This window comes from Pecten maximus, chromosome 12 (assembly GCF_902652985.1).
Source record: "Pecten maximus chromosome 12, xPecMax1.1, whole genome shotgun sequence".
Lineage (NCBI taxonomy): Eukaryota > Metazoa > Mollusca > Bivalvia > Pectinida > Pectinidae > Pecten > Pecten maximus.
Window position 1 is genome coordinate 9,740,162 of NC_047026.1, and position 27,203 is coordinate 9,767,364.

General features: G+C 39.2%; 1 protein-coding gene across 1 annotated transcript in view; it reads left to right on the forward strand.

Moving 5' to 3' along the window:
- LOC117339311 (probable G-protein coupled receptor 83) overlaps positions 1-26,911 on the forward strand; it is a 46,616-nt gene extending 19,705 nt beyond the window's left edge. Inside the window, exon 2 of the mRNA XM_033900835.1 lies at positions 24,750-26,911. Within this exon, the coding sequence (XP_033756726.1) occupies positions 24,956-26,233 (1,278 nt within the window). The 5' untranslated portion in view covers positions 24,750-24,955 and the 3' untranslated portion in view covers positions 26,234-26,911. The remainder of the gene's footprint in view (positions 1-24,749) is intronic.
- Positions 26,912-27,203: the final 292 nt, after the last annotated feature.

The following is a 27,203-nucleotide window of genomic DNA, read 5'->3' on the forward strand; positions in this document are numbered from 1 at the left end:
TGAATTATCAGGGTCATACATACTATGTCATGTACCAACACTCACCTCTGTTGACCAGGGCCCAAGAGCGCTTGGCAGCATAATCGTTGGCGTGGGTTCGGATCTCGCTTTCCGAATTAAGTAACTTGTAGCAAGTCTCTGATGATCGACGACTATAGGATAATTGTATATTAATAGTACTAATAAAGAATATCAGCTGTTAATTAACGGTTGCGTAAGTCGAAGACTAATATTCTGTTATACACTCCCAACAAAGTTGTGATCTGACTGAGGGCAGGAATCCTAGCCCCCGACTACTTACTCAGTCGAGACGTAATCCGGACTAGGGCAGGAATCCTAGCCCTCGACTACTGACTCAGCCGAAACTCAATATGAACTAGGGCAGGAATCTAAGCCCTTGATTACTGACTCAGTCGAGACGTAATCCGAACTAGGGCAAGAATCCTAGCCCTCGACAGCTGGGGTACATTATTTTAGGGAATTTATCCTTCCACTACTTATCCACACGAGGCGTAAATACATTGAATTTCTTCGAACCGAAAAAAAGAAAGAAAAAAAAAAAGAAAAAAAAACAACTGATTTTAGCTAAAACAGTGGACGTGGCTGTCTTAGATGTCCCTATAAGAGAGAAGACGCATACAAAACTTCACAGCTAATGAAGTCCTTTCCATGGCTTCAGTTTGTTTGTCCGCAAATTGAAATCAATGGGGAATTGTCGGATTTCTATTACAGTAGCGACACACATGACAAGCTGAAATCTGACTAAAGGCTCCGCGGTCAAAGTCTTTATAAAGGATTTAGAACCGTATCGCCGATAAACTAAGGCTTCCATCTATAATTTGATGATGACACAACGAGTTTAACTACAGCGGGGATTTGTTATCGAGCTTCTAAATATAGTATCGTCTTAAAGGTGTGTTGTAGGGCGGGAAAATAAGGGTGTATGGTAGAGCGGGAAAATAGGTGTGTGATTGGGATGTGGTACGGCGGGAAGAGAGTGCGTATGGCAGGGAGGGGCGACATGGGGATGAAAGTAGATTCAATAATGTATTTCGATCGTGGTGCTTATATTATTGTGATCCTCTTTGAACCCCGGCCCCGCCCTTCAATGATTTCTCATTCATTATCCCTTCGCTTTTGGGTTCTTTGGGTGGTCGGTTGGCACAGTGGAAACACACTTTCCTTTCACCTAGGTGCCCGGGGTTCGAATCCCCGATCGAGCGTGAAAAGGTATGGTTCACCTGCCCGTCTACGTGGATTTTCCACTTGGTACTCCAGTTTCCCTCACAGTAAGGCCCCTCGCGCGCTTCCATCAACTAGCGTGCTTAATATCATCTGATATTACAATGTACTTGTTTCGCAATTATTGTAAGATAGACATAGTTTATATTCTGTTCCATATTGTTTCATCTACTTCACAACAAGGTTCCAATATGGCTGACTAATGGTGAAATCACAACCAAGCAAAATGGCAAAGACTTTTCAGTAACCATTCTGACAAATAACCGTGAAAGTTGGTACTCATATCAAACCGATCGGTTCATAATGATCCACATATTAACCGTGAAATGTGGTAATAATTAACATCTTTAATTAACAATCAAATACTTAATATCCTGTTTCCTTCTGTTGGTGGGTAACCTGTTAGAGATCTGATGGTCTATTGCAGAATAATTTTTTTCCCCTGAATTTTGTGAGAAATGCTCACATTGAAATAAATAAGATGTTATGATATATTATATTGGTAAGGTGAGATTATAAGACTCTATCATATGTAGTCATGTAGGATAGGGATATTCCACCCGAGGGGTCACAAAATGTGGTAAAACCCGAGGCTCTGCCGAGGGTTTTACTACATTTTGTGACACAGAGGGTGAAATATCCCTATCCTACATGAACCACATATGATTGAGTATTTTTCTCTCATTCCCCAACCTAAAATATGCAAAAATAGGCACTATCTGTCGATAGCTTTCTCAGATAGACGCCATTTTTTCTCAATCCAAACTTTTTTCTACTGCATATAATAAAAAAAGAACAGCGCCAATCGATTTACCACACCCCATATATGCAAACGTTGTTTGCTGTTCTAAAAACGAAGGAAACCATTCATTTCCACAGTCTAACGTTGTTTCAGCAGCCCTGTCATTGCAAGCGAAGCCAAATCACTTGATGTCGGCCAAGCTAGTGTGTCCTTTCGCGTGAAAATATAGTTCCATGTTTTATTAATAAAAAACAATAAAAGAACGTGTTTTTTTTACATAATAATTCAATGTAAACAAATTTCCATTAGATCTGGCCTAGCACATGGAGCAGACGATGTGTTTACAAATCTATAGATAGATCTACTTTCGGTTCGGCGACATACTTTTGTATCATTGCGCGCGCGTGGCTATCCTACACCGGAAGCGAGGTAATACACACACAGCAAGCATGGGTGTATTTACCTGCACAGACCAGTATGATACCGGTAGGGATGAGAGAAATCACGTTATTTGATAGGTCGACATATCCTTTTATTTTCGTTCTGGAAGTCCAGTAGAGAACACTCTACTCTAATAAATCATCAAGTCCCTGTGATCCGAATTATCCGTAACAAATTGTCAAGTCCCTGTGATCCGAATTATCCGTAACAAATTAACAGGTCCCTGTGATCCGAATTATCTGTAACAAATAAACACATCCCTGTGATCCGAATTATCTGTAACAAATTATCAAGTCCCTGTGATCCGAATTATCTGAAACAAATTATCAAGTCCCTGTGATTCGAATTATCTGTAGCAAATTATCAAGTCCCTGTGATCCGAATTATCCGTAACAAATGATCAAGTCCCTGTGATCCGAATTATCTGTAACAAATTATCAAGTCCTTTGATTCAGATTATCTGTAAGAAATGCTGTCAAAATCTAATATACCAGATTCTCATGTCCCTGTACAACATTGGTTGACAATTTCGTCACCCTGCCACGTAGTCAGCATTTTTGTACGGTATTAGCAAATCTCGGCTATTTTACGGAGAGTACAAATAACAGTGGGATAGCGTTCTTTAATGTTTAACTCTAAAAGGGTTACTTATGATCCCATAAACAATAACCAAAGCCAGCTGTTATATGGCTAGACTTCAAAACCTACCAGAAAAGCATTTTCTGGTTTGTTTAGAAAGTTATAAATATTTAATACTCCGTCAAAATACATTCCAAGTTTTTTTGTTTTGTTTTTTTCAATTATGAATAAAGTTTAAATATTCCCAGCTGATGATAGATGTTTAGGTCGACGTACACAAATCGCCCCCGCTACAATTACCGACTTCCCAGCCAGTCCTTATTATCGGACTAATTAACTCATTAAATGTTGAAAAATTAGGTTTGTTAGCAGTGTGTTGTAAGGATGAAAGGTTTACTCGTGACATCAATTATAATTTTGTATATCATTAAAACCTCAAAGAGGAACATTCCAGACTCTAGCAAATTATTTTTTTCTTGAACATAATGAGTTTATAAAAAAACAAAAAACAAATAACTGATATGCATGGTAAAATGTCAGAATATGATACGCCTTGGCATATTGGTAACATGGTCCGCTGACCAGTCGAGTGACGCTCTATAATATCAAGTCACACATGGGTACAATGTCCGGTAACCAGTCGAGTGACGCTCTATAATACCAAGTCACACATGGGTACAATGTCCGGTAACCAGTCGAGTGACGCTCTATAGTACCAAGTCACACATGGGTACAATGTCCGGTGACCAGTCGAGTGACGCTCTATAATACCAAGTCACACATGGGTACAATGTCCGGTAACCAGTCGAGTGACGCTCTATAATACCAAGTCACACATGGGTACAATGTCCGGTAACCAGTCGAGTGACGCTCTATAATACCAAGTAGTCACACATGGGTACAATGTCAGGTGACCAGTCGAGTGACGCTCTATAATACCAAGTCACACATGGGTACAATGTCAGGTGACCAGTCGAGTGACGCTCTATAATACCAAGTCACACATGGGTACAATGTCAGGTGACCAGTCGAATATCGCTCTATAGTACCAAGTCACACATGGGTACAATGTCCGGTGACCAGTCGAATGACGCTCTATAATACCAAGTCACACATGGGTACAATGTCCGGTAACCAGTCGAGTGACGCTCTATAATACCAAGTCCCACATGGGTACAATGTCCGGTGACCAGTCGAGAGTGACGTTCTATAATACCAAGTCACACATGCGTACAATGTCCGGTGACCAGTCGAATGACGCTCTATAGTACCAAGTCACACGTAGGCACAATGTCCGGTAACCAGTCGAGTGACGTTCTATAATACCAAGTCGCACATGGGTACAATGTCCGGTGACCAGTCTAGTGCCGCTCTATAATACCAAGTAGTCACACATGGGTACAATGTCCGGTTACCAGTCGAAAGTCGCTCTATAATACCAAGTCACACGTGGGTACAATGTCAGGTGACCAGTCGAGTGACGCTCTATAATACCAAGTCACACATGGGTACAATGTCAGGTGACCAGTCGAGTGACGCTCTATAATACCAAGTCACACATGGGTACAATGTCAGGTGACCAGTCGAATATCGCTCTATAGTACCAAGTCACACATGGGTACAATGTCCGGTGACCAGTCGAATGACGCTCTATAATACCAAGTCACACATGGGTACAATGTCCGGTAACCAGTCGAGTGACGCTCTATAATACCAAGTCCCACATGGGTACAATGTCCGGTGACCAGTCGAGAGTGACGTTCTATAATACCAAGTCACACATGCGTACAATGTCCGGTGACCAGTCGAATGACGCTCTATAGTACCAAGTCACACGTAGGCACAATGTCCGGTAACCAGTCGAGTGACGTTCTATAATACCAAGTCGCACATGGGTACAATGTCCGGTGACCAGTCTAGTGCCGCTCTATAATACCAAGTAGTCACACATGGGTACAATGTCCGGTTACCAGTCGAATGTCGCTCTATAATACCAAGTCACACGTGGGTACAATGTCCGGTGACCAGTCGAGTGACGCTCTATAATACCAAGTCACACATGGGTGCAATGTCCGGTGACCTGTCGAGTGACGCTCTATAATACCAAGTCCCACATGGGTACAATGTCCGGTGACCAGTCGAGAGTGACGTTCTATAGTACCGAGTCACACATGGGTACAATGTCCGGTGACCAGTCGAGTGACGCTCTATAGTACCGAGTCATACATGGGTACAATGTCCGGTGACCAGTCTAGTGACGCTCTATAATACCAAGTCCCACATGGGTACAATGTCCGGTGACCAGTCGAGTGACGCTCTATAATACCAAGTCACACGTGGGTACAATGTCCGGTAACCAGTCCAGTGACGCTCTATAATACCAAGTCACACATGGGTACAATGTCCGGTGACCAGTCGAATGACGCTCTATAATACCAAGTCCCACATGGGTACAATGTCCGGTGACCATTCGAGAGTGACGTTCTATAATACCAAGTCACACATGGGTACATTGTCCGGTGACCAGTCGAATGACGCTCTATAATACCAAGTCACACATGGGTACAATGTCCGGTGACCAGTCGAATGTCGCACTATAATACCAAGTCACACATGGGTACAATGTCCGGTGACCAGTCGAGTGACGCTCTATAATACCAAGTCACACATGGGTACAATGTCCGGTGACCAGTCTAGTGACGCTCTATAATATCAAGTCACACATGGGTACAATGTCCGGTGACCAGTCGAATGACGCTCTATAATACCAAGTCACACATGGGTACAATGTCAGGTGACCAGTCGAATGTCGCTCTATTATACCAAGTCACACATGGGTACAATGTCCGGTGACCAGTCGAATGACGCTCTATAATACCAAGTCACACATGGGTACAATGTCCAGTAACCAGTCGAGTGACGTTCTATAATACCAAGTCACACATGGGTACAATGTCCGGTGACCAATCGAGTGACGTTCTATAATACCAAGTCACACATGGGTGCAATGTCCGGTAACCAGTCGAATGTCGTTCTATAGTACCAAGTCACACGTGGGTACAATGTCCGGTGACCAGTCTAGTGACGCTCTATAATACCAAGTCACACGTGGGTAGAATGTCCAGTGATCAGTCGAGAGTGACGTTCTATAATATCAAGTCACACGTGGGCACAATGTCCGGTGACCAGTCTAGTGACACTCTATAGTACCAAGTCACACATGGGTACAATGTCCGGTGACCAGTCTAGTGACGCTCTATAATACCAAGTCCCACATGGGTACAATGTCCGGTGACCAGTCGAGAGTGACGTTCTATAATACCAAGTCACACATGGGTACATTGTCCGGTGACCAGTCGAATGACGCTCTATAATACCAAGTCACACATGGGTACAATGTCAGGTGACCAGTCGAATGTCGCTCTATTATACCAAGTCACACATGGGTACAATGTTCGGTAACCAGTCGAGTGACGCTCTATAATACCAAGTCACACATGGGTACAATGTCCGGTGACCAGTCGAATGACGCTCTATAATACCAAGTCACACATGGGTACAATGTCCGGTGACCAGTCGAGTAACGTTCTATTATACCAAGTCACACATGGGTACAATGTCCGGTGACCAGTCGAGTGACGCTCTATAGTACCAAGTCACACATGGGTACAATGTCCGGTAACCAGTCGAGTGACGCTCTATAGTACCAAGTCACACGTTGGTACAATGTCCGATGACCAGTCGAATGTCGCACTATAGTACCAAGTCACACATGGGTACAATGTCAGGTGACCAGTCTAGTGACGCTCTATAATACCAAGTCACACATGGGTACAATGTCCGGTTACCTGTCGAGTGACGCTCTATTATACCAAGCCACACATGGGTACAAAGTCCGGTGACCAGTCGAGTGGCGCTCTATAATACCAAGTCACACATGGGTACAATGTCCGGTGACCAGTCTAGTGACACTCTATAATACTAAGTCACGCAAATTTCATGTCGCATTACATCGTTCTAGGTCTTTAACTTTCCTTTATACTGATACCGATCCATTAAACTGACATTAAGACGGAACATATCTTTGATGAGACAGGACACATGTTTGTTGATAAGGGACTATTGCTTGGTAAGACGGGACTAATGTTTGGTAAAACGGGACTAACGTTAAGTAAGACGGTACTCATGTTTGATAAGACGGGACTAATGCTTGGTAAGACGGGACTAATGGTTGGTAAGACGGGACTAATGGTTGGTAAGACGGGACTAATGTTTGGTAAGACGGGACTAATGGTTGGTAAGACGGGACTCATGTTTGGTAAGACGGGACTAATGTTTGGTAAGACGGGACTAATGTTTGGTAAGACGGGACTAATGTTTGGTAAGACGGGACTAGCGTTTGGTAAGACGGGACTAATGTTTGGTAAGACGGGACTAATGGTTGGTAAGACGGGACTAATGTTTAGCGAGACGGGACTAATGTTTGGTCAGACGGGAGTAATGTTTGGTAAGACGGGACTATTGTTTTGTAAGGCGGGACTAATGTTTGGTAAGATAGGACTAACGTTAAGTAAGACGGGATTAATGTTTGGTAAGACAGGACTAACGTTAAGTAAGACGGGATTAATGTTTGGTAAGACGGAACTAATGTTTGGTAAGACGGGACTAATGTTTGGTAAGACGGGATTAATGTTTGGTAAGACGGGACTAATGTTTGGTAAGACGGGACTAATGTTTGGTAAGACGGGACTAACGTTTGCTAAGACGGTACTTATGTTTGGTAAGACGGGACTAATGTTTAGCGAGACGGGACTAATGTTTGGTAAGACGGGACTAATGGTTGGTAAGACGGGACTAATGTTTAGCGAGACGGGACTAATGTTTGGTCAGACGGGACTAACGTTTGGTAAGACGGTACTAATGTTTGGTAAGACGGGACTAATGGTTGATAAGACGGGACTAACGTTTGGTAAGACGGGACTATTGTTTTGTAAGGCGGGGCTGTTGTTTTGTAAGACGGGACTAATGTTTGGTAAGACGGGACTATTGTTTTGTAAGACGGGACTAATGTTTGGTAAGACGGGACTAATGTTTGGTAAGACGGGACTATTGTTTTGTAAGACGGGAGTAATGTTTGGTAAGACGGGACTAATGTTTGGTAAGACGGGACTATTGTTTTGTAAGACGGGACTAATGTTTTGTAAGACGGGACTATTGTTTGGTAAGACTGATTAATTGTCTTAACATCTAAATCCACCAGGATTATGTTCGTCGCACCCCGCGTAGTAATACCTTGTGAGTGATTTGCCCACCGGTACATATATTGTCACCATGTCGGATCCTTGTAGAATCGAGACATACCAGACCGCTTGAATATCAGTGAAACATACACCCATATAACATGTTATTCAACAAAGCCTGCTATGAAGTAGACAGATTTGATGAGCGAGGGAAGACAGGAGGTATTAATTCTCATTTAAACGTGGCACGTAAAGTGCAGCACTATTTACATCAACTCTCGCTAATCTCCGGAAGTCACGGATCAATGTTTTATGGCCGACAATACATTTTTCTGATTTAGTCCGACGTTAATGTTTGGAAGAACCGGAAGTTGACAAATGGACATTTGTGACTCTATATTCTGGTTTTGTTGTTACCCTTAATGGCACAAAAGCTTCGAAACTTGTCTTGTCTCTGCCCATGCGCAATGGAGTGTCTTGACACGTTCACATGGTCTAATTTCGTTCCTTTTCCGGACCGGAAAAAACGTATTATTTTATTTCTGGTCCATTTCCTTTGGAAAATGCAATGGCTATTATACCGACGTTACACGACAACATATTTTATTAGATTTGAAGGTTTCACGCCCAGTAAGTAATTATTCACACGTCAGTAAAAGACAATCACTACCTTAGCAAATATCTTGTGCCATAATTAAGTCAATGGTACATTTGTAATACCTTTATCCTTTCATTAGACTCCTCTTTACTAGGAGATTAATAATAATTTTGGTCATTTCTACAGGATTCCCATTAGAAGTGTCCATCTTATTCCCTGTATACCTCTGCTATGCTATCAATCTGAAACATCTCCCAGTAATTTGACATGTACATTATCGATATAAAAACTACAATAGCAGTTTACCAACACATAAAGATAACACTGCTGAAACTGTTTTACAAAGGTTAATATCACAAGATATCATTGGTCAAAGTATCCGGGTCATACCATTGGTCAAAGTATTCGGGTCAAACTATTGGTCAAAGTATCCGGGTCCGACTATTTGTCAAAGTAACCGGGTCAGACTATTTGTCAAAGTAACTGGGTCAGACCGTCGATCAAAGTCTCCGGGCCCCAGACCGTCGGTCACAGTCTACAGGTCTCAGTCCACGATCAAAGTCTCATTGTTTCAGACCGTCGGTCAAAGTCTCCGGGCCTCACACAGTCGGTCAAGGCTTCCGCTTCAGAGACCTTCGGTCATAGTCTCAAGGTCTCAGACCGACGGTCAAAGTGTTCGACATGAAAGAGGTGCTGTGAACTGTAGAGAATCACAAAATGTTGGTCTCTAGACTGGATGTGCTACTGTTTACGACGCCTCCTCCTCTGACCTGACGAGTGATCATTCTAAGTAGCTAACTGTAATATCAGGGAGAAAAACATTTGCATTTGTATAAATCACGTAAGGAAATGTTTAATTAAAACCCAAATAGATTTTATAACTTTTAGAACACCACACCTTTAATTTTAATTAGTCCCGGGTTGTCATGGTGAAAAGAACGCTTGACATTAACGTGGTCTTGGTGAACATTTACAACTAAGACGATATTTTATGAATGCAATTCAAACTAATTAGTTTTACATAACCATTGTCTTTCCTTGTCATGCGCCTCATTATTTAAACTTATTATCTCTGATTAACGTGACAAGGCTATGTTTCATCCTTAATTGGCTCTCTTCCCGATTCTCACCATGGCGGGAGTTCTGGTGTTAGTCGGCCCATATCAGATTTTTAAAAGACTGATACAACATCAGAAATATTCGGATTACTGTCACATCTGGTGTAGAAAATATTATATGAATTGTTATGATATATGTAATATGATATGACGTCATCATAAATTACCTATATTTGCTTGGATGTATCATTATATCATTTAGTTTCAACATTGCATAATGTGCTTTCTTCATTATGATTTCGTAGAGCCGTAATATTATTCGATATTATATCATTATACCATCCAGTCAATATATTTTTCACGATAATCATGATACAATTGCCACATATACTACTTTATTATTGAACACCTTTAATCCTAGTATATTATTGATTGCTATTTTGCTGGGTTTATCGCCCCGTTAACAGCCTGGTCATTTTGAGGTGGGGTATCCTTGTAGTAGAACGTGGCTACCTCACTGAACAACATATGGGAGGTCCGTCGCGCAATGAAGGGAAGATGTCTTGTCCTGGGACAAAACCACGACTGCAGAGACCGCCTCGTTTCTCATCTTAGTTTATACGGTAATACATGGTAACTATATCAGTGAAATAGACACAGAAGTAAGTGTCGATATATTGCGAGACAAAAAAAAAAGAGTAAAATATACTTAAATAATCGCATTTAATGAAAAAAGGAGGTCATTTAATTTCGATTCAATGTGCGCGTGATATTTGGCGCCTTGTTGCTATAACTTATTGGCGCCTCATCGTTATAAATAATTGGCGCCTGTTGCTTTTGATGATTAGCGTTTGGTCGCTATAAATGACGACACTGGTCCTCTGTGGGAACATGTCCGCAAAGGAAAGAAATATACAGATCAACCTTACAAACAGAGGTCATCAGACCTTTGTTGTTATTACAATATCCATTATTGCTGTTGTGTATCCTAAATCAATATAATTAATTACAGGAGAACACGGTCGTACTGACAATATTTTGTTTGGCAAGTAATTTAAAACGTGTGAAACGTATATTGTTCCCTCAAAATAATTCTTTAACAAAATTAAAACCATTCACCACCATTACTACATGGCGAGCATACAAAGGATCCCACATTCAAATCAAACTGTATGAGATAAAGATCTAAAGTAAATCTAGACTTTGTTGAATCTAATTAGTGGTCCTGAAGCTGCTCGTTAAACATTAATTAATATGCATAAAACGGTACCCACGATACAGAATAAAAAGGAGGATGCAATTAATTATTTTTGATAATAACGCGAAGCTCAGTAGATCAAAAGAGATACTTAACTTTGGAGGGTTGGCGTTAATGGCGTTAAGTGAGTAACTATTGGAAGGTTGTAATGACGTTAGGTGAGTAACGTTTGGAAGGTTGTAATGGCGTTAGGTGAGTAACGTTTGGAAGGTTGTAATGACGTTAGGTGAGTAACGTTTGGAGGGTTGTAATGACGTTAAATGAGTAACTTTTGGAGGGTTGTAATGGCGTTAGGTAAGTAACTTTTGGAGGGTTGTAATGGCGTTAGGTGAGTAACTTTTGGAGGGTTATAATGACGTTAGGTGAGTAACTTTTGGAGGGTTGTAATGACGTTAGGTGAGTAACTTTTGGAGGGATGTAATGACGATGTAACTTTTGGAGGGTTGTAATGGCGTTAAGTGAGTAACTTTTGAAGGGTTGTAATGGCGTTAAGTGAGTTACTTTTGGAGGGTTGTAATGACGTTAAGTGAGTAACTTTTGGAGGGTTGTAATGGCGTTAAGTGAGTAACTTTTGGAGGGTTGTAATAACGTTATGTGAGTAACTTTTGGAGGGTTGTAATGGCGTTAAGTGAGTTACTTTTGGAGGGTTGTAATGACGTTAAGTGAGTAACTTTTGGAGGGTTGTAATGGTGTTGAGCGAGTAATTTTTGAGAGTTGTAATGCCGTTAAGTGAGTAGATTTTGGTTTCATCTTGAGATCTATCTGTAGGAGATGTATAGCCTATTTAGACGTAGCCAGTTCGATTTTGCAGCTGACATTCTTTAAATTCGTTCCTACATCTGGAGGCATCCGGCCTGCGCGTGATTTGAATTATTGCGGCTAATAATCCAACAGAAACCCTGTCACCGAAAGAATGATATGTGCTTGGTTTCCGCTTATTTTTAATTGCAAACTTGCTTCAAATGCTCGTTTATCATATGTTGTGGGCCTAAAGGAATGAATTGTCTGACAAACCTTAAAGAGAGCCACACTTTCGGTGACACACCTCAAGTGCCCATTGACATCCCCGAATACTGGTGTCATTGATATTTATATACAACACCCCTACCGACATGTACTCACAGGAGATATGTAACTCCTAGTGTTAATTAGAATTAATGGTGAACTACTATTCCCGTCACTATCATATAACATCTATACTACGTGTAAGACTTGAGGTCTCCACAGTAATTAAAACTAATTTTAGAATAAGACTTGTTCAGCGTTTCCGAAAATATGCAGATTGATTGATTTCACTTTATTGACGTAATTGCCATTAGAAAGAGTTATTGTTTGAACAAAATAGATAAATTTACTGATTCAAATATCGAGGAGTGTTTTCGGTTATTTCGTCTCCTGTTTAACAGTGAGCTCATTATCGACCCCGTAAATCTACTCCTATGCTGTTTTTTTTTATCCCTGGTATTTTTACAGGAAAATAATGTAATTGATAAAACCATTATAATAGGAGATATTTCTTTGTTTGTCTTATGACCTTATACATCGTTCACACGTGACATTGGACCAGACAACATTATGTCCGGTAGGGTGACGTTTCCGGTTAAATCCGCTGTAAACAGGTTTTATCTGAAGACATAATTGTTTAGAGTGTGTTTATAACCTCTTTTAATATGTAAAATATTGATTTTCCTCTTAGTAAAGCTCGAGAATGAAGACATATTCGTTGATCAGCTAATGGGAAATTGTACATTGAAACTTTCAAGATGAAATAAAGGGAAAATATCGTATCGTGTTGTAAGCTCGTTCTAAAAAAAGGAAAGAAAGGTTGACTAAAAGAAAGCGAACCAAATTCCTAATTGTTCCTAAGCTCGTTTAGAAGAAAAACAGGTAATTTTTGTTCTTAAGTTTCTCTCTTTTCTCTGCTGGCTGTTCCAAACCATTCCATTGTATACATTCAATCTACACAATGAGCATGTGAGATTTTACTACCTTCTCCAATACGGAGTAGATTTTCTCGTATACTGTCCCTCTAAAACACAGGTTGTCATAGACCGATAATTTCAAACACGACTATCCTTTTGTCTCCAATCACTGGAATCACCGGTTGACATCGATTTAAGTCGTAATGACTTCTGTGATGTATCTTGGGGTTTTGCGATGATCTTGTGGCGGTACACGACTTCCTTCCGGTTGCGCAATGAACTGAATTTTATTGGCACTTCAAAGTAAGATTCTTAAACCGCACACTGTCTTAACATAGCTTTTTTATTTTTTTTATTCCTTTTTACAGCACTAGCTTGTATCATCCATTCCTCCAAAGTATGGTACAGTTTGAGTCACCGTGTGTTTATATCACAGCGTGCATCGTACAGAAACCAAGTAATATTCACAGCCTTTCTTTTCATATAGCCTTCATCTTATAAAAATGTTGAAAGTTATTTTCACGGTCAAAATAATGACGTCACATTTTGTGTGTTCAATATTTTTGACGTCCTCATTAAATGTACTGTTTTTGTGTGTCGTCGTATGGTGAATTTGAGGGATACAAGGCCGTCTTAACGACAATTATTTGATAAGCTAACCGACAAAATGCACCCTCTCCTGTAATGATCTACAGAAAGACAAGTACGTCTACATAATCACCATCCTTTAATCGGAATGACGGCCACGAGCAACTTGTGACGTAAAAGCAGAGCGGTGGCCGCCCACACTTTCCAACACAGCAAGAAGGTCGGTTGTCTAGTTGAGATTTTATTACAGTCAAACGACTACTAGAATTTATCAGGGATTTAACTTTTTATATATCAATATTCCCGATTCTCTTCCTTATTGTCGGAATGTTTTCGACATCCTGGAGACAGCCCGATTAGGAAAGTTTCCGTGATAGATGCCGACTGCAGATGGGAAAAAACATTAAAGGGACTTCGATCGCCACAATGATCTGATGGATTATGTATTCAACAGCCCGGTTCTCTTGACCTAGATTTTTCAGGTGAACATGGACTATGAGTAATGGAAAATTTCTATGATTCGTAGTAAAGCATGAAATGTAGGTCTGTGTGTTACGAATGTAAGGTAACTCATGAATATTGATGAGAGAAATGAGTTACACGTGGATTGTATGGCGTAAGCAGGTGGTGTGGTGTACAGGTGAGATAATCATTCTAGCCTGCGACCACAGAGTGCACGGTCGGTATACATAATTTAAAATGCTGCGGGAATGTAGTTTTTTTATATTGAGTTTCTGAGTTTAAGTTACTTTTGTTTTATTGATAAAAGTTTTCAGACGGCTTGTTTATACTGTAAATGTAACCTTTAAAGGTTTTCCAGAGACTTTGGCTTATTAAGGTTCATGTAAATACTGATCCAGTGATATTTTATAAGCCTGTAAAACACTACTCTGGTAAAATGGAACAGAACTAACTTGGTCAATTGTTAATACGTATCATGGCTATCCATGGGTCTCGCTTTTGACATTTAATTTGTTAAGCTGTTTGTTAATTTCGCCAAAACATGCGTGAATTGTAAGTTTTATGCGAACAGAGAAAGCTCATATGGATCAGACATATTGCTCAAAATAACCATGCCCTGATGCTCACAAGTGTCTTTATCAGGTAGAAAAGCACAAAAATCGATTCTCATTTGACCTTGAAATGCAAATGGCGGCTGTGCATTACATTGCACAAATGTGACACATTTCAATTAATAAAAAATCCTATATTTTATTTTATTACGACATCGGAGCACAGTTAGAAGAATGCTTTCAAGACAAATAGTTTAACAACGGAGTTGTTTTAGGATATTTTCAGAAATCTGCATATTTTACCTCAAACTCTGCGGTTGAAATATTTTCCCTAAAAACAGGCTTATTGATATGTTCAGAGTTATTCATAGTGTGTAATAAGAGCATGTTTGATTATTGAAATACCTCCCTATATTCCATAATTGTTATGCATTATTCATGGCCCGCCATTTGCATGTCAAGGTCAAATGACAATCGATTTTTGCACTACCTGCTATAGATATTTGTGAGCATAACGAACGACATTGTTATTGAGTGCAATATGTCTGATCCACATCAGAAAAAAATCCCAATTCTAGTCTTCTCTTATAAATCATGCAATGGGGCTAACAGGTACAATTCGTACGTCCTATTTAGAGTGTCATTAAGGGGACAAGGGGATTGGACACAAATAAGTACATCTTATCTAATCTGGGTAGTATTTAGTACAACTGATATTGACATTAGGAAGACAGTGAAGTGATTTAGTGGGACTATTTTGCGGAATTATCTGTGAGCTAATATCCTGTATAAAGAAGTGTTCAAACTTTGCTCTTGAGATTGACGAAATTTCAAATTGTAAAGGCATGTGTGTTTATACATAGAGTTATTTTGTATTGACTGCTATGGTGGTTGTTGATAGCTTTGTGGTTCCTGTAGGAATGTGATTTATGTACCAATTGACAACTGGCTAACCACGTCATCCCATTCCCCTAGATTACTTACAGCTGAAGACTACACACCGTTGTTAATGTCAACTGCCCTAGGGATCACTCTCAAATATTAAAAGACATGCCTGGAAGGTTTCATTTGATATAAGTAAAAGCTACTTACAATTTTGTATAACAATCATTTTGAAAGATATTACACTTCAACGTGGGCGGCGTCATTTTGTTTCCATATAGATACAAATGACCTCGAGGTCAAATGTAATACATAATGTAGTCTCTGAGCCCGTAACAGAGGTGTATGCTAGCTTTCGTAAGAGTCTCTGAGCCCGTGACAGATGAGTATTGTAGCTTTCGTAAGAGTCTCTGAGCCCGTGACAGATGAGTATTGTAGCTTTCGTAAGAGTCCCTGAACCCGTGACAGATGTGTATTGTAGCTTTCGTAAGAGTCCCTGAACCCGTGACAGATGTGTATTGTAGCTTTCGTAAGAGTCCCTGAACCCGTGACAGATGAGTATTGTAGCTTTCGTAAGAGTCCCTGAACCCGTGACAGATGTGTATTGTAGCTTTCGTAAGAGTCCCTGAACCCGTGACAGATGAGTATTGTAGCTTTCGTAAGAGTCTCTGAGCCCGTGACATATGTGTATTGCAGCTTTCGTAAGAGTCCCTGAGCCCGTGACAGATGTGTATTGTAGCTTTCGTAAGAGTCCCTGAGCTAGTGACAGATGTGTATTGTAGCTTTCGTAAGAGTCCCTGAGCCCGTGACAGATGTGTATTGTAGCTTTCGTAAGAGTCTCTGAGCCCGTGACAGATGTGTATTGTAGCTTTCGTAAGAGTCCCTGAGCCCGTGACAGATGTGTATTGTAGCTTTCGTAAGAGTCCCTTGGCCACTTACAAGTGTGAACTACAGGGTTGTAGTCACTTGTAGAATTGTTGTGTATGGTGTAAGAGAGGAAGACGGAGTCCAGGTAGTTGTATCTTGGTTTATTTAGGTGTGTAGAACTGCTCAGTCCAGTCCTTGGAAACCGACTACATAATATAGTAACATCTAACCTTTTATAGTCCTAAGTCCTAGGTATGAGTATATATGATTGATTGATACAGGATAATACAGAAGACGGCTGTCATATAGCCTAAGACAATATTAGATAACCATGTACAACATGTACCATTAATATCAGATCAACTACGTCAACAGGTAAACAAGTTGGTTCCAAAGGGCAAATGTGTTATATAAAAATACAGACCTAGGAATATTTTTAGATATAAAATCTGATATATATTTTTAACTAAATTTTAAAATAATTTATTATATTTCAATATCGTATATTGTAGCTTTCGTAGGAGTCGCTGAGCCCGTGAGAGAAGTGTATTGTAGCTTTCGTAAGAGTCCCTGAGCCCGTGACAGATGTGTATTGTAGCTTTCGTAAGAGTCCCTGAGCCCGTGACAGATGTGTATTGTAGCTTTCGTAAGAGTCTCTGAGCCCGTGACAGATGTGTATTGCAGCTTTCGTAAGAGTCTCTGAGCCCGTGACAGATGTGTATTGTAGCTTTCGTAAGAGTCCCTGAGCCCGTGACAGATGTGTATTGTAGCTTTCGTAAGAGTCTCTGAGCCCGTGACAGATGTGTATTGTAGCTTTCGTAAGAGTCCCTGAGCCCGTGACAGATGTGTATTGTAGCTTTCGTAAGAGTCCCTGAGCCCGTGACAGATGTGTATTGTAGCTTTCGTAAGAGTCTCTGAGCCCGTACAGATGTGTATTGTAGCTTTCGTAAGAGTCCCTGAGCCCGTGACAGATGTGTATTGTAGCTTTCGTAAGAGTCCCTTGGCCACTTACAAGTGTGAACTACAGGGTTGTAGTCACTTGTAGAATTGTTGTGTATGGTGTAAGAGAGGAAGACGGAGTCCAAGTAGTTGTATCTTGGTTTATTTACGTGTGTAGAACTGCTCAGTCCAGTCCTTGGAAACCGACTACATACTATAGTAACATCTAACCTTTTATAGTCCTAAGTCCTAGGTATGAGTATATATGATTGATTGATACAGGATAATAAAGAAGACGGCTGTCATATAGCCTAAGACAATATTAGATAACCATGTACAACATGTACCATTAATATCAGATCAACTACGTCAACAGGTAAACAAGTTGGTGCCAAAGGGCAAATGTGTTATATAAAAATACAGATCTAGGAATATTTTTAGATATAAAATCTGATATATATTTTTAACTAAATTTTAAAATAATTTATTATATTTCATTCGTCCCTTGGACAAAAATGATTTCAAATTAGATATAATTTCGACATCATATAAGTAGATTCTAAAATAATTAATTATGTTGATAACGTCCCTTTGTCATAAATTATTGAAAAGTAAGAGAAATATAACATGTTTAGATTATGTAAACCAAAAAATTAAAATAACGAAAGAAATTGTGGTGAAGGCTAGATACTTATACTAAATATTATGACGGTATAGTATTGAATGAAATGACATTCATTATACATTGCTTACATTAGAATAAGAAATGAAGTCATACAGATACAAATAATGAATGGAATACTAATCATGAAGTTACATGATTACATTACGTAGTACGTAACAAAAATCATAAAGGAATAAAGCTTATAATGAAATGACATAGCAATATATATATTACTAATAGTAATATCAAATGTATTAATCAAATAACATTTAGTTTGTACTTTATATGTGTACAAAAACTTTAAATGTGTATAAATACATTATAACATATGTACTTGAAATGCATTAAAATATATAAACAAAAGATAAGAATTAAATTCACACAATATTTTCTTCACACAGTTCACTTGTTGTAATTCCAGTATTAATGTCCAACGTAATTAAAGAAATGTTTATGTACTGTTATTAAAATGAATGTTAAAATGAAATGGCGTGGATACGATGTACAACCATCTGTAAATCCAACTGTAAATTCTCGCACTCCAATTAGGCTGAGAAGATGTAAAAAAAATGTCAGAAAGTTCCATGTAATGTAAAGATGTTCCTCTTCGGAAGTGGAAGTGGTATATCCTTTTTCCTCGGCAATTGTACTGCATCGAGTATTCCAAATCCGTCGAATAATCTTGTTAAGTGTTAGTGGATGTGTAGATGTAGATATTTCTTCTTCGGACAAGGAAATGTAGACTTATTTTTCCCTGGCATTTGAACTGCATCAGGTATTTCCTTATCCGTTGAAGTATGGTGCGTTGTTATGTCGTTCGAGTGCAGTAGATTATATTTTAGATATCTGTGCGTGTATTATCACGTCACTATCTCTGACTCTGACATAATATGGAAAGTTCAAATTACAAATTTAACCTCGTGGTGGAATCACGTTAGGCTGAACTCTCCATTGTAGATATAGGTGAAGACGTCTCTTCGGTATATATGAATAAATGAAATTGTTGTAATATATGTTGAATAGTGTCTCTTCAGTTGAAGATATTAAAAATGAATTCAAAGCCTCTTCTTATATGTTGAGGATGATATTATGATGAAAATGTTGGAACTTCTGTATGGAAAACACAGCACATAAACAATTCAATAAAACGTTGAAGAAAATGAATGTATTAATCCTCTTCAATAACCGGAGGTGGCATTATGGATTGAAGTCGTGGATACATTGGCGTTGGCTGGTACGATGGTGGTATCAATGGTACTGCCGCTGGTGAAGGAACTGGTGACGAACTGGTGACATGAGAAGAACTTCTCTCTTGCTTACTTTCACTTAAGCTATAGTCAACAGACTTAGTAGATTTGACCTTTCTTCCACTACACTTACGTGAACATTTGCAATACAAATACAATAAAACTATAATAATAATAATACCAACCAGAGCTGAAAGCACTGGAATTAAATATTGTTTAAAATCCCAAATATCACTATCTATAGGTTCTACTGTTGATAGTTCTTTAATCAAGGATTCCATAGATATTTTGTCCATTTGTTGTAAATTACTTGGAATGGCTACTGTGGAATAGTTTGGAAATTTTTGGTGAAAGGGGTGCCATAATGAGCTAATTGAAATATTTAAGTGTAGGTGTGATGGAAATGTTATATTTAGTGGACGAGTAGCTGATGATTTCTGAAACGAAGCAGCTAGACTAAGGTGGTCACTAGATGCTGAGCATGAATATGGAACATGGATAATTTGGATAGGGGGTTTAACACATATTTGTTTAGTTTCGTCCAAATTTTGACAAACTTTTTATTTGATGTAATGGCCCAAGAACCATTTGCGATATGAAAAGCTAGCGGTAGTTGAGAATTTGGGACAACAATAGTTACACAATATTTATTTATATTTATTTTGTTGTCAGTAAAAAGAGCAACAATACAATGTTTACTTAAATTAATTTGGGTATATAGGAGATGTAAATTGACAATGGTTATAAAAAGGGTGAGTACATGAGCTAACATCTTCTTCATTAAGAAGTATATACTTAGATATTTCTGGATTGACAGCAATAGCTGTAGATTCCAGTTGATACTTTGCAACAAGTTTGCAAGCAGCACAATCTTGATTATTTGAAGTTGGTGAATTAGATGAAATCGGCATAGTCACAGGAATATTAAATACATTATACAGACGAAATTTGTTGGAGGCGTCCTGGTCACGGCACCAGATGTGAACTACAGGGTTGTAGTCACTTGTAGAATTGTTGTGTATGGTGTAAGAGAGGAAGACGGAGTCCAAGTAGTTGTATCTTGGTTTATTTACGTGTGTAGAACTGCTCAGTCCAGTCCTTGGAAACCGACTACATACTATAGTAACATCTAACCTTTTATAGTCCTAAGTCCTAGGTATGAGTATATATGATTGATTGATACAGGATAATACAGAAGACGGCTGTCATTTAGCCTAAGACAATATTAGATAACCATGTACAACATGTACCATTAATATCAGATCAACTACGTCAACAGGTAAACAAGTTGGTTCCAAAGGGCAAATGTGTTATATAAAAATACAGATCTAGGAATATTTTTAGATATAAAATCTGATATATATTTTTAACTAAATTTTAAAATAATTTATCATATTTCAATATCGTATATTGTAGCTTTCGTAGGAGTCCCTGAGCCAGTGACAGAGGTGTATTGCAACCTTCGTACGAGTCCCTGAGCCATTGAGAGAGGTGTATTTTAGCTTTTGTAAGAGTCCCTCAGCTAGTGACAGACGTATAGTGTAGCTACCTAGGCCAGAGATAGTGGTGCATTCTTACTTTCGTGGGAGATATTGATGAAAAAATATTTCTTTACGTTAAGTTCCCATCCGTTTACTCCCATATGATCCACCGGTGTGTATTAAATTCTATGCGGATTAATATTTGTTATTTTATGATGATAGGCACATCACTGAAATATATACGGATAATTAGTCTAACTAAATATAACACGTAATGTGTGGTACAACTGGTGACAGCCGTCAACACCCATGCTCGATCTAGCTCTCGCGGAGTCCTGGCGGCCATTAACTACTCTCCAGAGTAAAACTCGTCAGAATTACGCCCGTGATGACGCGATAAGCAGCAGTAATAGTGTTAGGACGTGATGATGTCGAACTGAATCAACATAGCCTGAGGAATCCTGACGTGGTAGGAGGTCGACTCGACAAAGGTCATCAGCCTTTTCCGGCCCAAAAGATTCGATCACTGTAATCTAATATTGCTAGTTAATTATTTAGTTATCATTCCAACTATCACTGAGCCAACTCGATCAAATCTCCTAGCATTATGTTACATTTGTAATAACAGCTCACTAACTCCCGCGCCTTGTAAGGCTTGTGTACAGGATATATTGACAGCGATACTTTATTTACCTAAACTAGTCCATTTATTTTAAGAACGATCCATACCAAACCTTACTCCAAATTGAAACTTGACTGTAATGAATCTAAACAAAGTGAGGTGAGTTAAATGATACAAAGGTGTCAGACACAATTTGTTTTAGATTACTGAGATTTTTTCCGGCTTCATGCCGTCACCGTATCCTGTCTGTGGCTTAGTTTACACTCGCAGTGGTAGGGATTGTCCGCATCAGATAGCAAATTTTCTGGGCACGAACATAAAAAATGTCCGTGTATATCACTCCGATAGTTATAGTACCACAGGTTCCAGTATACAGACACGTTTTCCAACAATGTCGTAAGCGATTTTCAAAGCTTACGTCATGTCTACGTAACACTTGATTTGACCTGGCTGAAGCATATAGTTGTAGATTATGAGTTTGAACACGGAAACGACTTCACGGATACCGGACCAGATTAGGCCTGTACATTGGTGAAGGGTAACGTGTCACTACATCTGGGTATGAGCCGACTCGAGATGTGTGTCTGACGGGAACTATTCCACTTTGAAATTTCATTTCCTCTGATGATACATATATCAAAAAATCTGCACGTGTTTTCTGAGGCCGTCAAGTAATGATTTTCAAAGATTGTGTTTGTGTTTTTATGATAACTTTCATAAAAACATGTTTTACAAGCAAACAGCCTGATAAACTACATGGCTCTTCTAGTCATGTCGAATTCCCTTGACTATTTTAAATGAAATTTGATTTTGAAGTGAATTAGATTTTGAAAACGTATATTTTTAAACAAGATTATATTGTTGATTGTGTGTTTGGCTTTGACAGAATAAAGAAAAGCGTGCGAATAATGCACAATACATATGTACATGGAGCGGTTAATTACTATGTATCGTACATGTATGCAATATAGAAATAGAGGTTACACAACGAGTGGTTGTTGGATATGAATTTATTTCACAAGAGTAAGTAATTTTTTAAAAGTTACAAAAGACACGAGCTTTAGCGAGTGTTTTTTGCAACTTTTAAAAAATAACTTACGAGTGTGAAATAAATTCCATATCCAACAATTTTGAGTCGTGTGACCTGTTTCTGCCACAATGATATCGGCTTGAATCAAAGGGAAACGTGGCCAAGTATAATTTCGCGTATGCAAATAAAGTGTACCAGTGACGTCCGGGACCTGGTGATGTGACGTCATTAGATTATTGATGACGTCAATAACAATTGCAGCTTGGGTCAAAGTTCACCGTGTTAGCCAATCAAAATGCGTACAGAGTGTATACCACGTGTGGTATAAACAGATTGTTAATCAACAGCTGTTAACGATTAACTGATGGTCTGAGAGTTGAATAACACAGGGTATTGTGGTAGAAATAGAGGTTACACAACGAGTGGTTGTTGGATATGGAATTTATTTCACACGAGTAAGTTATTTTTTTAAAGTTACAAAAGACACGAGCTTTAGCGAGTGTATTTTGCAACTTTTAAAAAATAACTTTCGAGTGTGAAATAAATTCCATATCCAACAATTTCGAGTCGTGTGACCTGTTTCTACCACAATAATATCGGCTTGAATCAAAGGGAAACGTGGACAAGTATTATTTCGCGTATGCAAATAAAGTGTACCAGTGACGTCCGGAACCCGGTGATGTGACGTCATTAGATTATTGATGACGTCAATAACAATTGCAGCTTGGGTCAAAGTTCACCGTGTAAGCCAATCGAAATGCGTACAGAGTTTATACCACGTGTGGTATAAACAGATTGTTAATCAACAGCTGTAATGATTAACTGATGGTCTGAGAGTTGAATAACACAGGGTATTGTGGTAGAAGATCATTTAATCAAGTAACAGTGGTTTCAATGTTGTTATAGCCAATACCCGTTAGGGATTTGCCCACCATACATCTTGCTTTCATGTCGACTATAACAACATAAACACCACTCTTCAATGCTTATATTTCCATTGTCTTACAATTTTCGTGAACTTTGAAAAAAATGAACAACAAAAAATAATAAAAAAGAAATCCAGCCTTTTTAATGTCACATGACAAGCTGGGTGTTATGATGCACTGGTTGTTATAGGCGTATGGTGGCAACTGCCTCTAAGATTTTGGTCAATAGGAAAATGCGGAGCAAATGTTAATATCAATACGTGGATGTACATGTATGTCAAATCAACGAATACGGCTGACACAAGAAGCCTATCAACTTATTTAGTTATGCTCTCAGAGCTTATTGTTTTCTTCGAGTTTTTGTTTTGATACTGTCAATATGAAAATGCGACCAATGTACATGCAAGTGCGTGAGACTAAAGAACAAAAAGTTATGTCAATGATGCGTGATACAGTGCAACTAAAACGCTCGCCTTTGATATGATACTTTTGGTATAAAGAAAAGCTTAACCAAGCTTATTCACATGGATACAATTAAATACTTCCTATTGCAGTGGGATGTCACAAGAGCAAACGCGTGCACTGAAATTGTTCATTTTAATAAAGAGAAAATTGTTTATGTGATTAGGAGAAAATTATTTATGCAATAACCGAATATTATCTATGCAATGGAGATAATATTGTTCATGTGATAAAAAGAATATTGTTAATGCAATAGAGATGATATTGTAAATGTTATAACGATAAGGTTGTTTATACGTGGTAAAGATAATGTTGTTTATGTCGTATAGATAATTCCCTTTGATGTAATGAAGGATCCTGTGTATGTATTAAAAGAATATTGTTTATAGATTTCTGACTCATCGCAATTTGTTTGCAAGGGTCTTGCTAAACACAGCCAGTAGTTTTGTCAATCTATATTGTACATGTAAATTTATACAATGATATTATCTTGGATATCAGAGCCCATATAATCTATAGTTCGCAACCTCCCCCTGCACACCATCAATGGTCTAATGTTATGACAGTTGCAACAATTTGGTAAAAAGAGTTTTATAAAATGGCGTTGTAGCCAGCAGTGAACCTGGTCCCCGAGGAGGTATCGGACCATCAATAATTAATGCCTGTCCAGTTCTTCGTGAGCACTGTCCATCGTGAGGATACAACTCTCCCCAATCGTTTGATACAGTGGAAATGAATGTCGATAACTGTGGCGCAGTCTGAGGGTATCTAAACTAAATTAACTGTCGCCGTGGTGTGCTGTCCAATCGTCAATTATATCTACGTCTCCGTCCGTCTGGCTGTCATATCTTATATCGGGATTCGACATCGGGAATATAATTTTGATATTAAGTGCTGTTCACTATAAACATGAATACAATGTTAATACAAGCTTCTTCTCTTTTTCAGACCTGTTGAGATCCCGTGTCATGCTGGGCATCATATCGACTGACATATCCTGTGTGGGCGATGATAATGCTGTCTGGAACACCAGCAACGACGCTATCAGACAAACATCCCTTTGATTCCTGTCATCAAACAGTTGCCAATAAATCTAGAATAGTGTCTCGAAAAACAACCGATTTTAGTTGTCAGTGAAAACACACATTCGAATCATGCTGGAACATCAATTAAAATCGATCAATCGATTCATGCACATGTTCAAGAACCGAACAACGGAGTTTGATTTTACCAACACGACATCTACACCTTGGGCTCAACGTCACTCTGATGAAGTGTTCGAGAAGCTCATCTTGGCGTTCGCGTATGGCATTCTCATAGTGATATCGTTTTTTGGGAACAGTATAGTCTGTTACGTAATCCTACGGAACAGGCGGATGTACACAGTGACAAACTTCTTCATCGCTAACATGGCTATGTCAGACTTACTGCTCACACTGTTCAACGTTCCTTTCAACATAGCTAAACACCTTCTGGACAACTGGCCGTTCGGCGACGTTCTTTGTCATTTCGTGAATTTTTCACTGATGGTATCAGTTTATGTTTCGACCTTCACCTTGACCGCCATAGCCCTTGACCGACAGAACGTGCTACTTAAACCTCTCCAGCCGCGCATGACGAAACAGATGGGCCTGGTCGTGCTAGTGATAATTTGGTTGATTGCGATTTTCTTTTCCTTGCCGTACGGTATTTTCAATAAGGTACAAAGTATAAGTATGATGGTAAAGAGGGTCGACAGATGTAGTCCGCACTTCCCAGAACCACAGGAAGTTTTTGCGAAGTATCTGACACTGGTTACAGTTGTATTACAGTATATAATCCCGCTGAGCATTATTGCCGTGGCATACGGTAGGATCGTGATGCGCCTGTGGAAGCGAGTGCAGCTCGGAGCCGTAACGCGAACGCAACAAATGTCACAGGCGAAAGCGAAACGCAAAAGTATCAAGCTGCTGGTGACTGTCGTCATTGTGTTCGCGCTGTGCTGGATGCCTTTGAACTTGTACCACATATTGACCCAGTTTCATCCGGATATCCGGACATTTACGTACGACAGTACAGCGTTTTTCGTGTTCCATTGGATCGCCATCAGCAGTACGTGTTACAATCCGTTCGTATATTGCTGGCTTAACGAGAGCTTCCGAGCGGAAGTCAAATCTTGCTTCAGCTGCTGCAAGAGATCGCGACGTGTACATCCGGGCATTGATGTTGATGGTATGCTCATCCGCCATGATGTATTCCGGCGATCGAAGACTATAACGAGCATGATTCGATCGAGCACTACTTTCAGTTCTATCCGGATAACTACCAACACCAGTGTTCACAGAGACTCATACCCGTTTTGTGTCAGAGACCAAACACCACTGGTCAACTCTCAGAAGTTTGTCTCCACTGAATTCTCCAATGTAATGTGTGAAGACAACTTAACTAGTTAGACACAAGAGAGTCGTCGTCAACAACACAATAACAACTTTGTATGACCGGTGATTGTGGTACATTTGGAAAACATCACGTGTGTTTGCAATATAGTCATTTTGAGGAAACTTGGCCAAATTTTGTCCACGAACAAATGCTGCATATTGTTTACAAATGGACGGTATTATCTGGAGGCTGGATAGAGCTATCAATCGTATGATAGAGAGGCCGGAAAGTGATGATCCCCGATTTTGGAGGTCCACGTACTTTGAGGCATTTAGTTTAGTTTCACAGCCTGGGTATATGAACGGTCGGACGGACAGCCTGGGATGGACAGTCGGATGGACAGCCCGGGTATATAAATGGTCGGACAGACAGCTTGTGTATATTGACAGTCTGACGGACGTACACGTTATGTTATTGACAACTTCATCAATATTTGATCACGTGATCAATGCTTAAAAAATTATAAAGTATATTTGCTGATTACAATGACAGTTTACCAATACATTTAATGTTGTCTGTCGCGCACATTGAGGCCCTTCGGTAACGGTTGCTACGTCACAAAAGTCTTAGCTGTGATTTTTTTGGTTAAATCCTGCTAGACTGATTGTTTTTTCGAAAACATTTCTTCACGTTGATAAAAAGTGACACATAATAATACTATATATATAAATATGTGAACCAATTCAATAGCACAGCTGGCTACATTTTTTTTCTGTTGATATTTTCTGATGCTTCACAACCTTCGTTGATATTGTACTGTAAGGGTGATCTATAGTCTCTGTATTATAGTAAGATGTTGTACTGTTAAGGTGAATCACAGTCACTGTATAATTATACATCATGGGTGTCTGTGCAATAGTCCAGAATATTTGACACGAGGTACTGGTCATCGACATCGATCGACTTCTGGTACCGAGGGTCAAATATTCTAGTATAGTCAGGAATATTTGACACAAGGTACTGGTGATAGACATCGGTCGACTT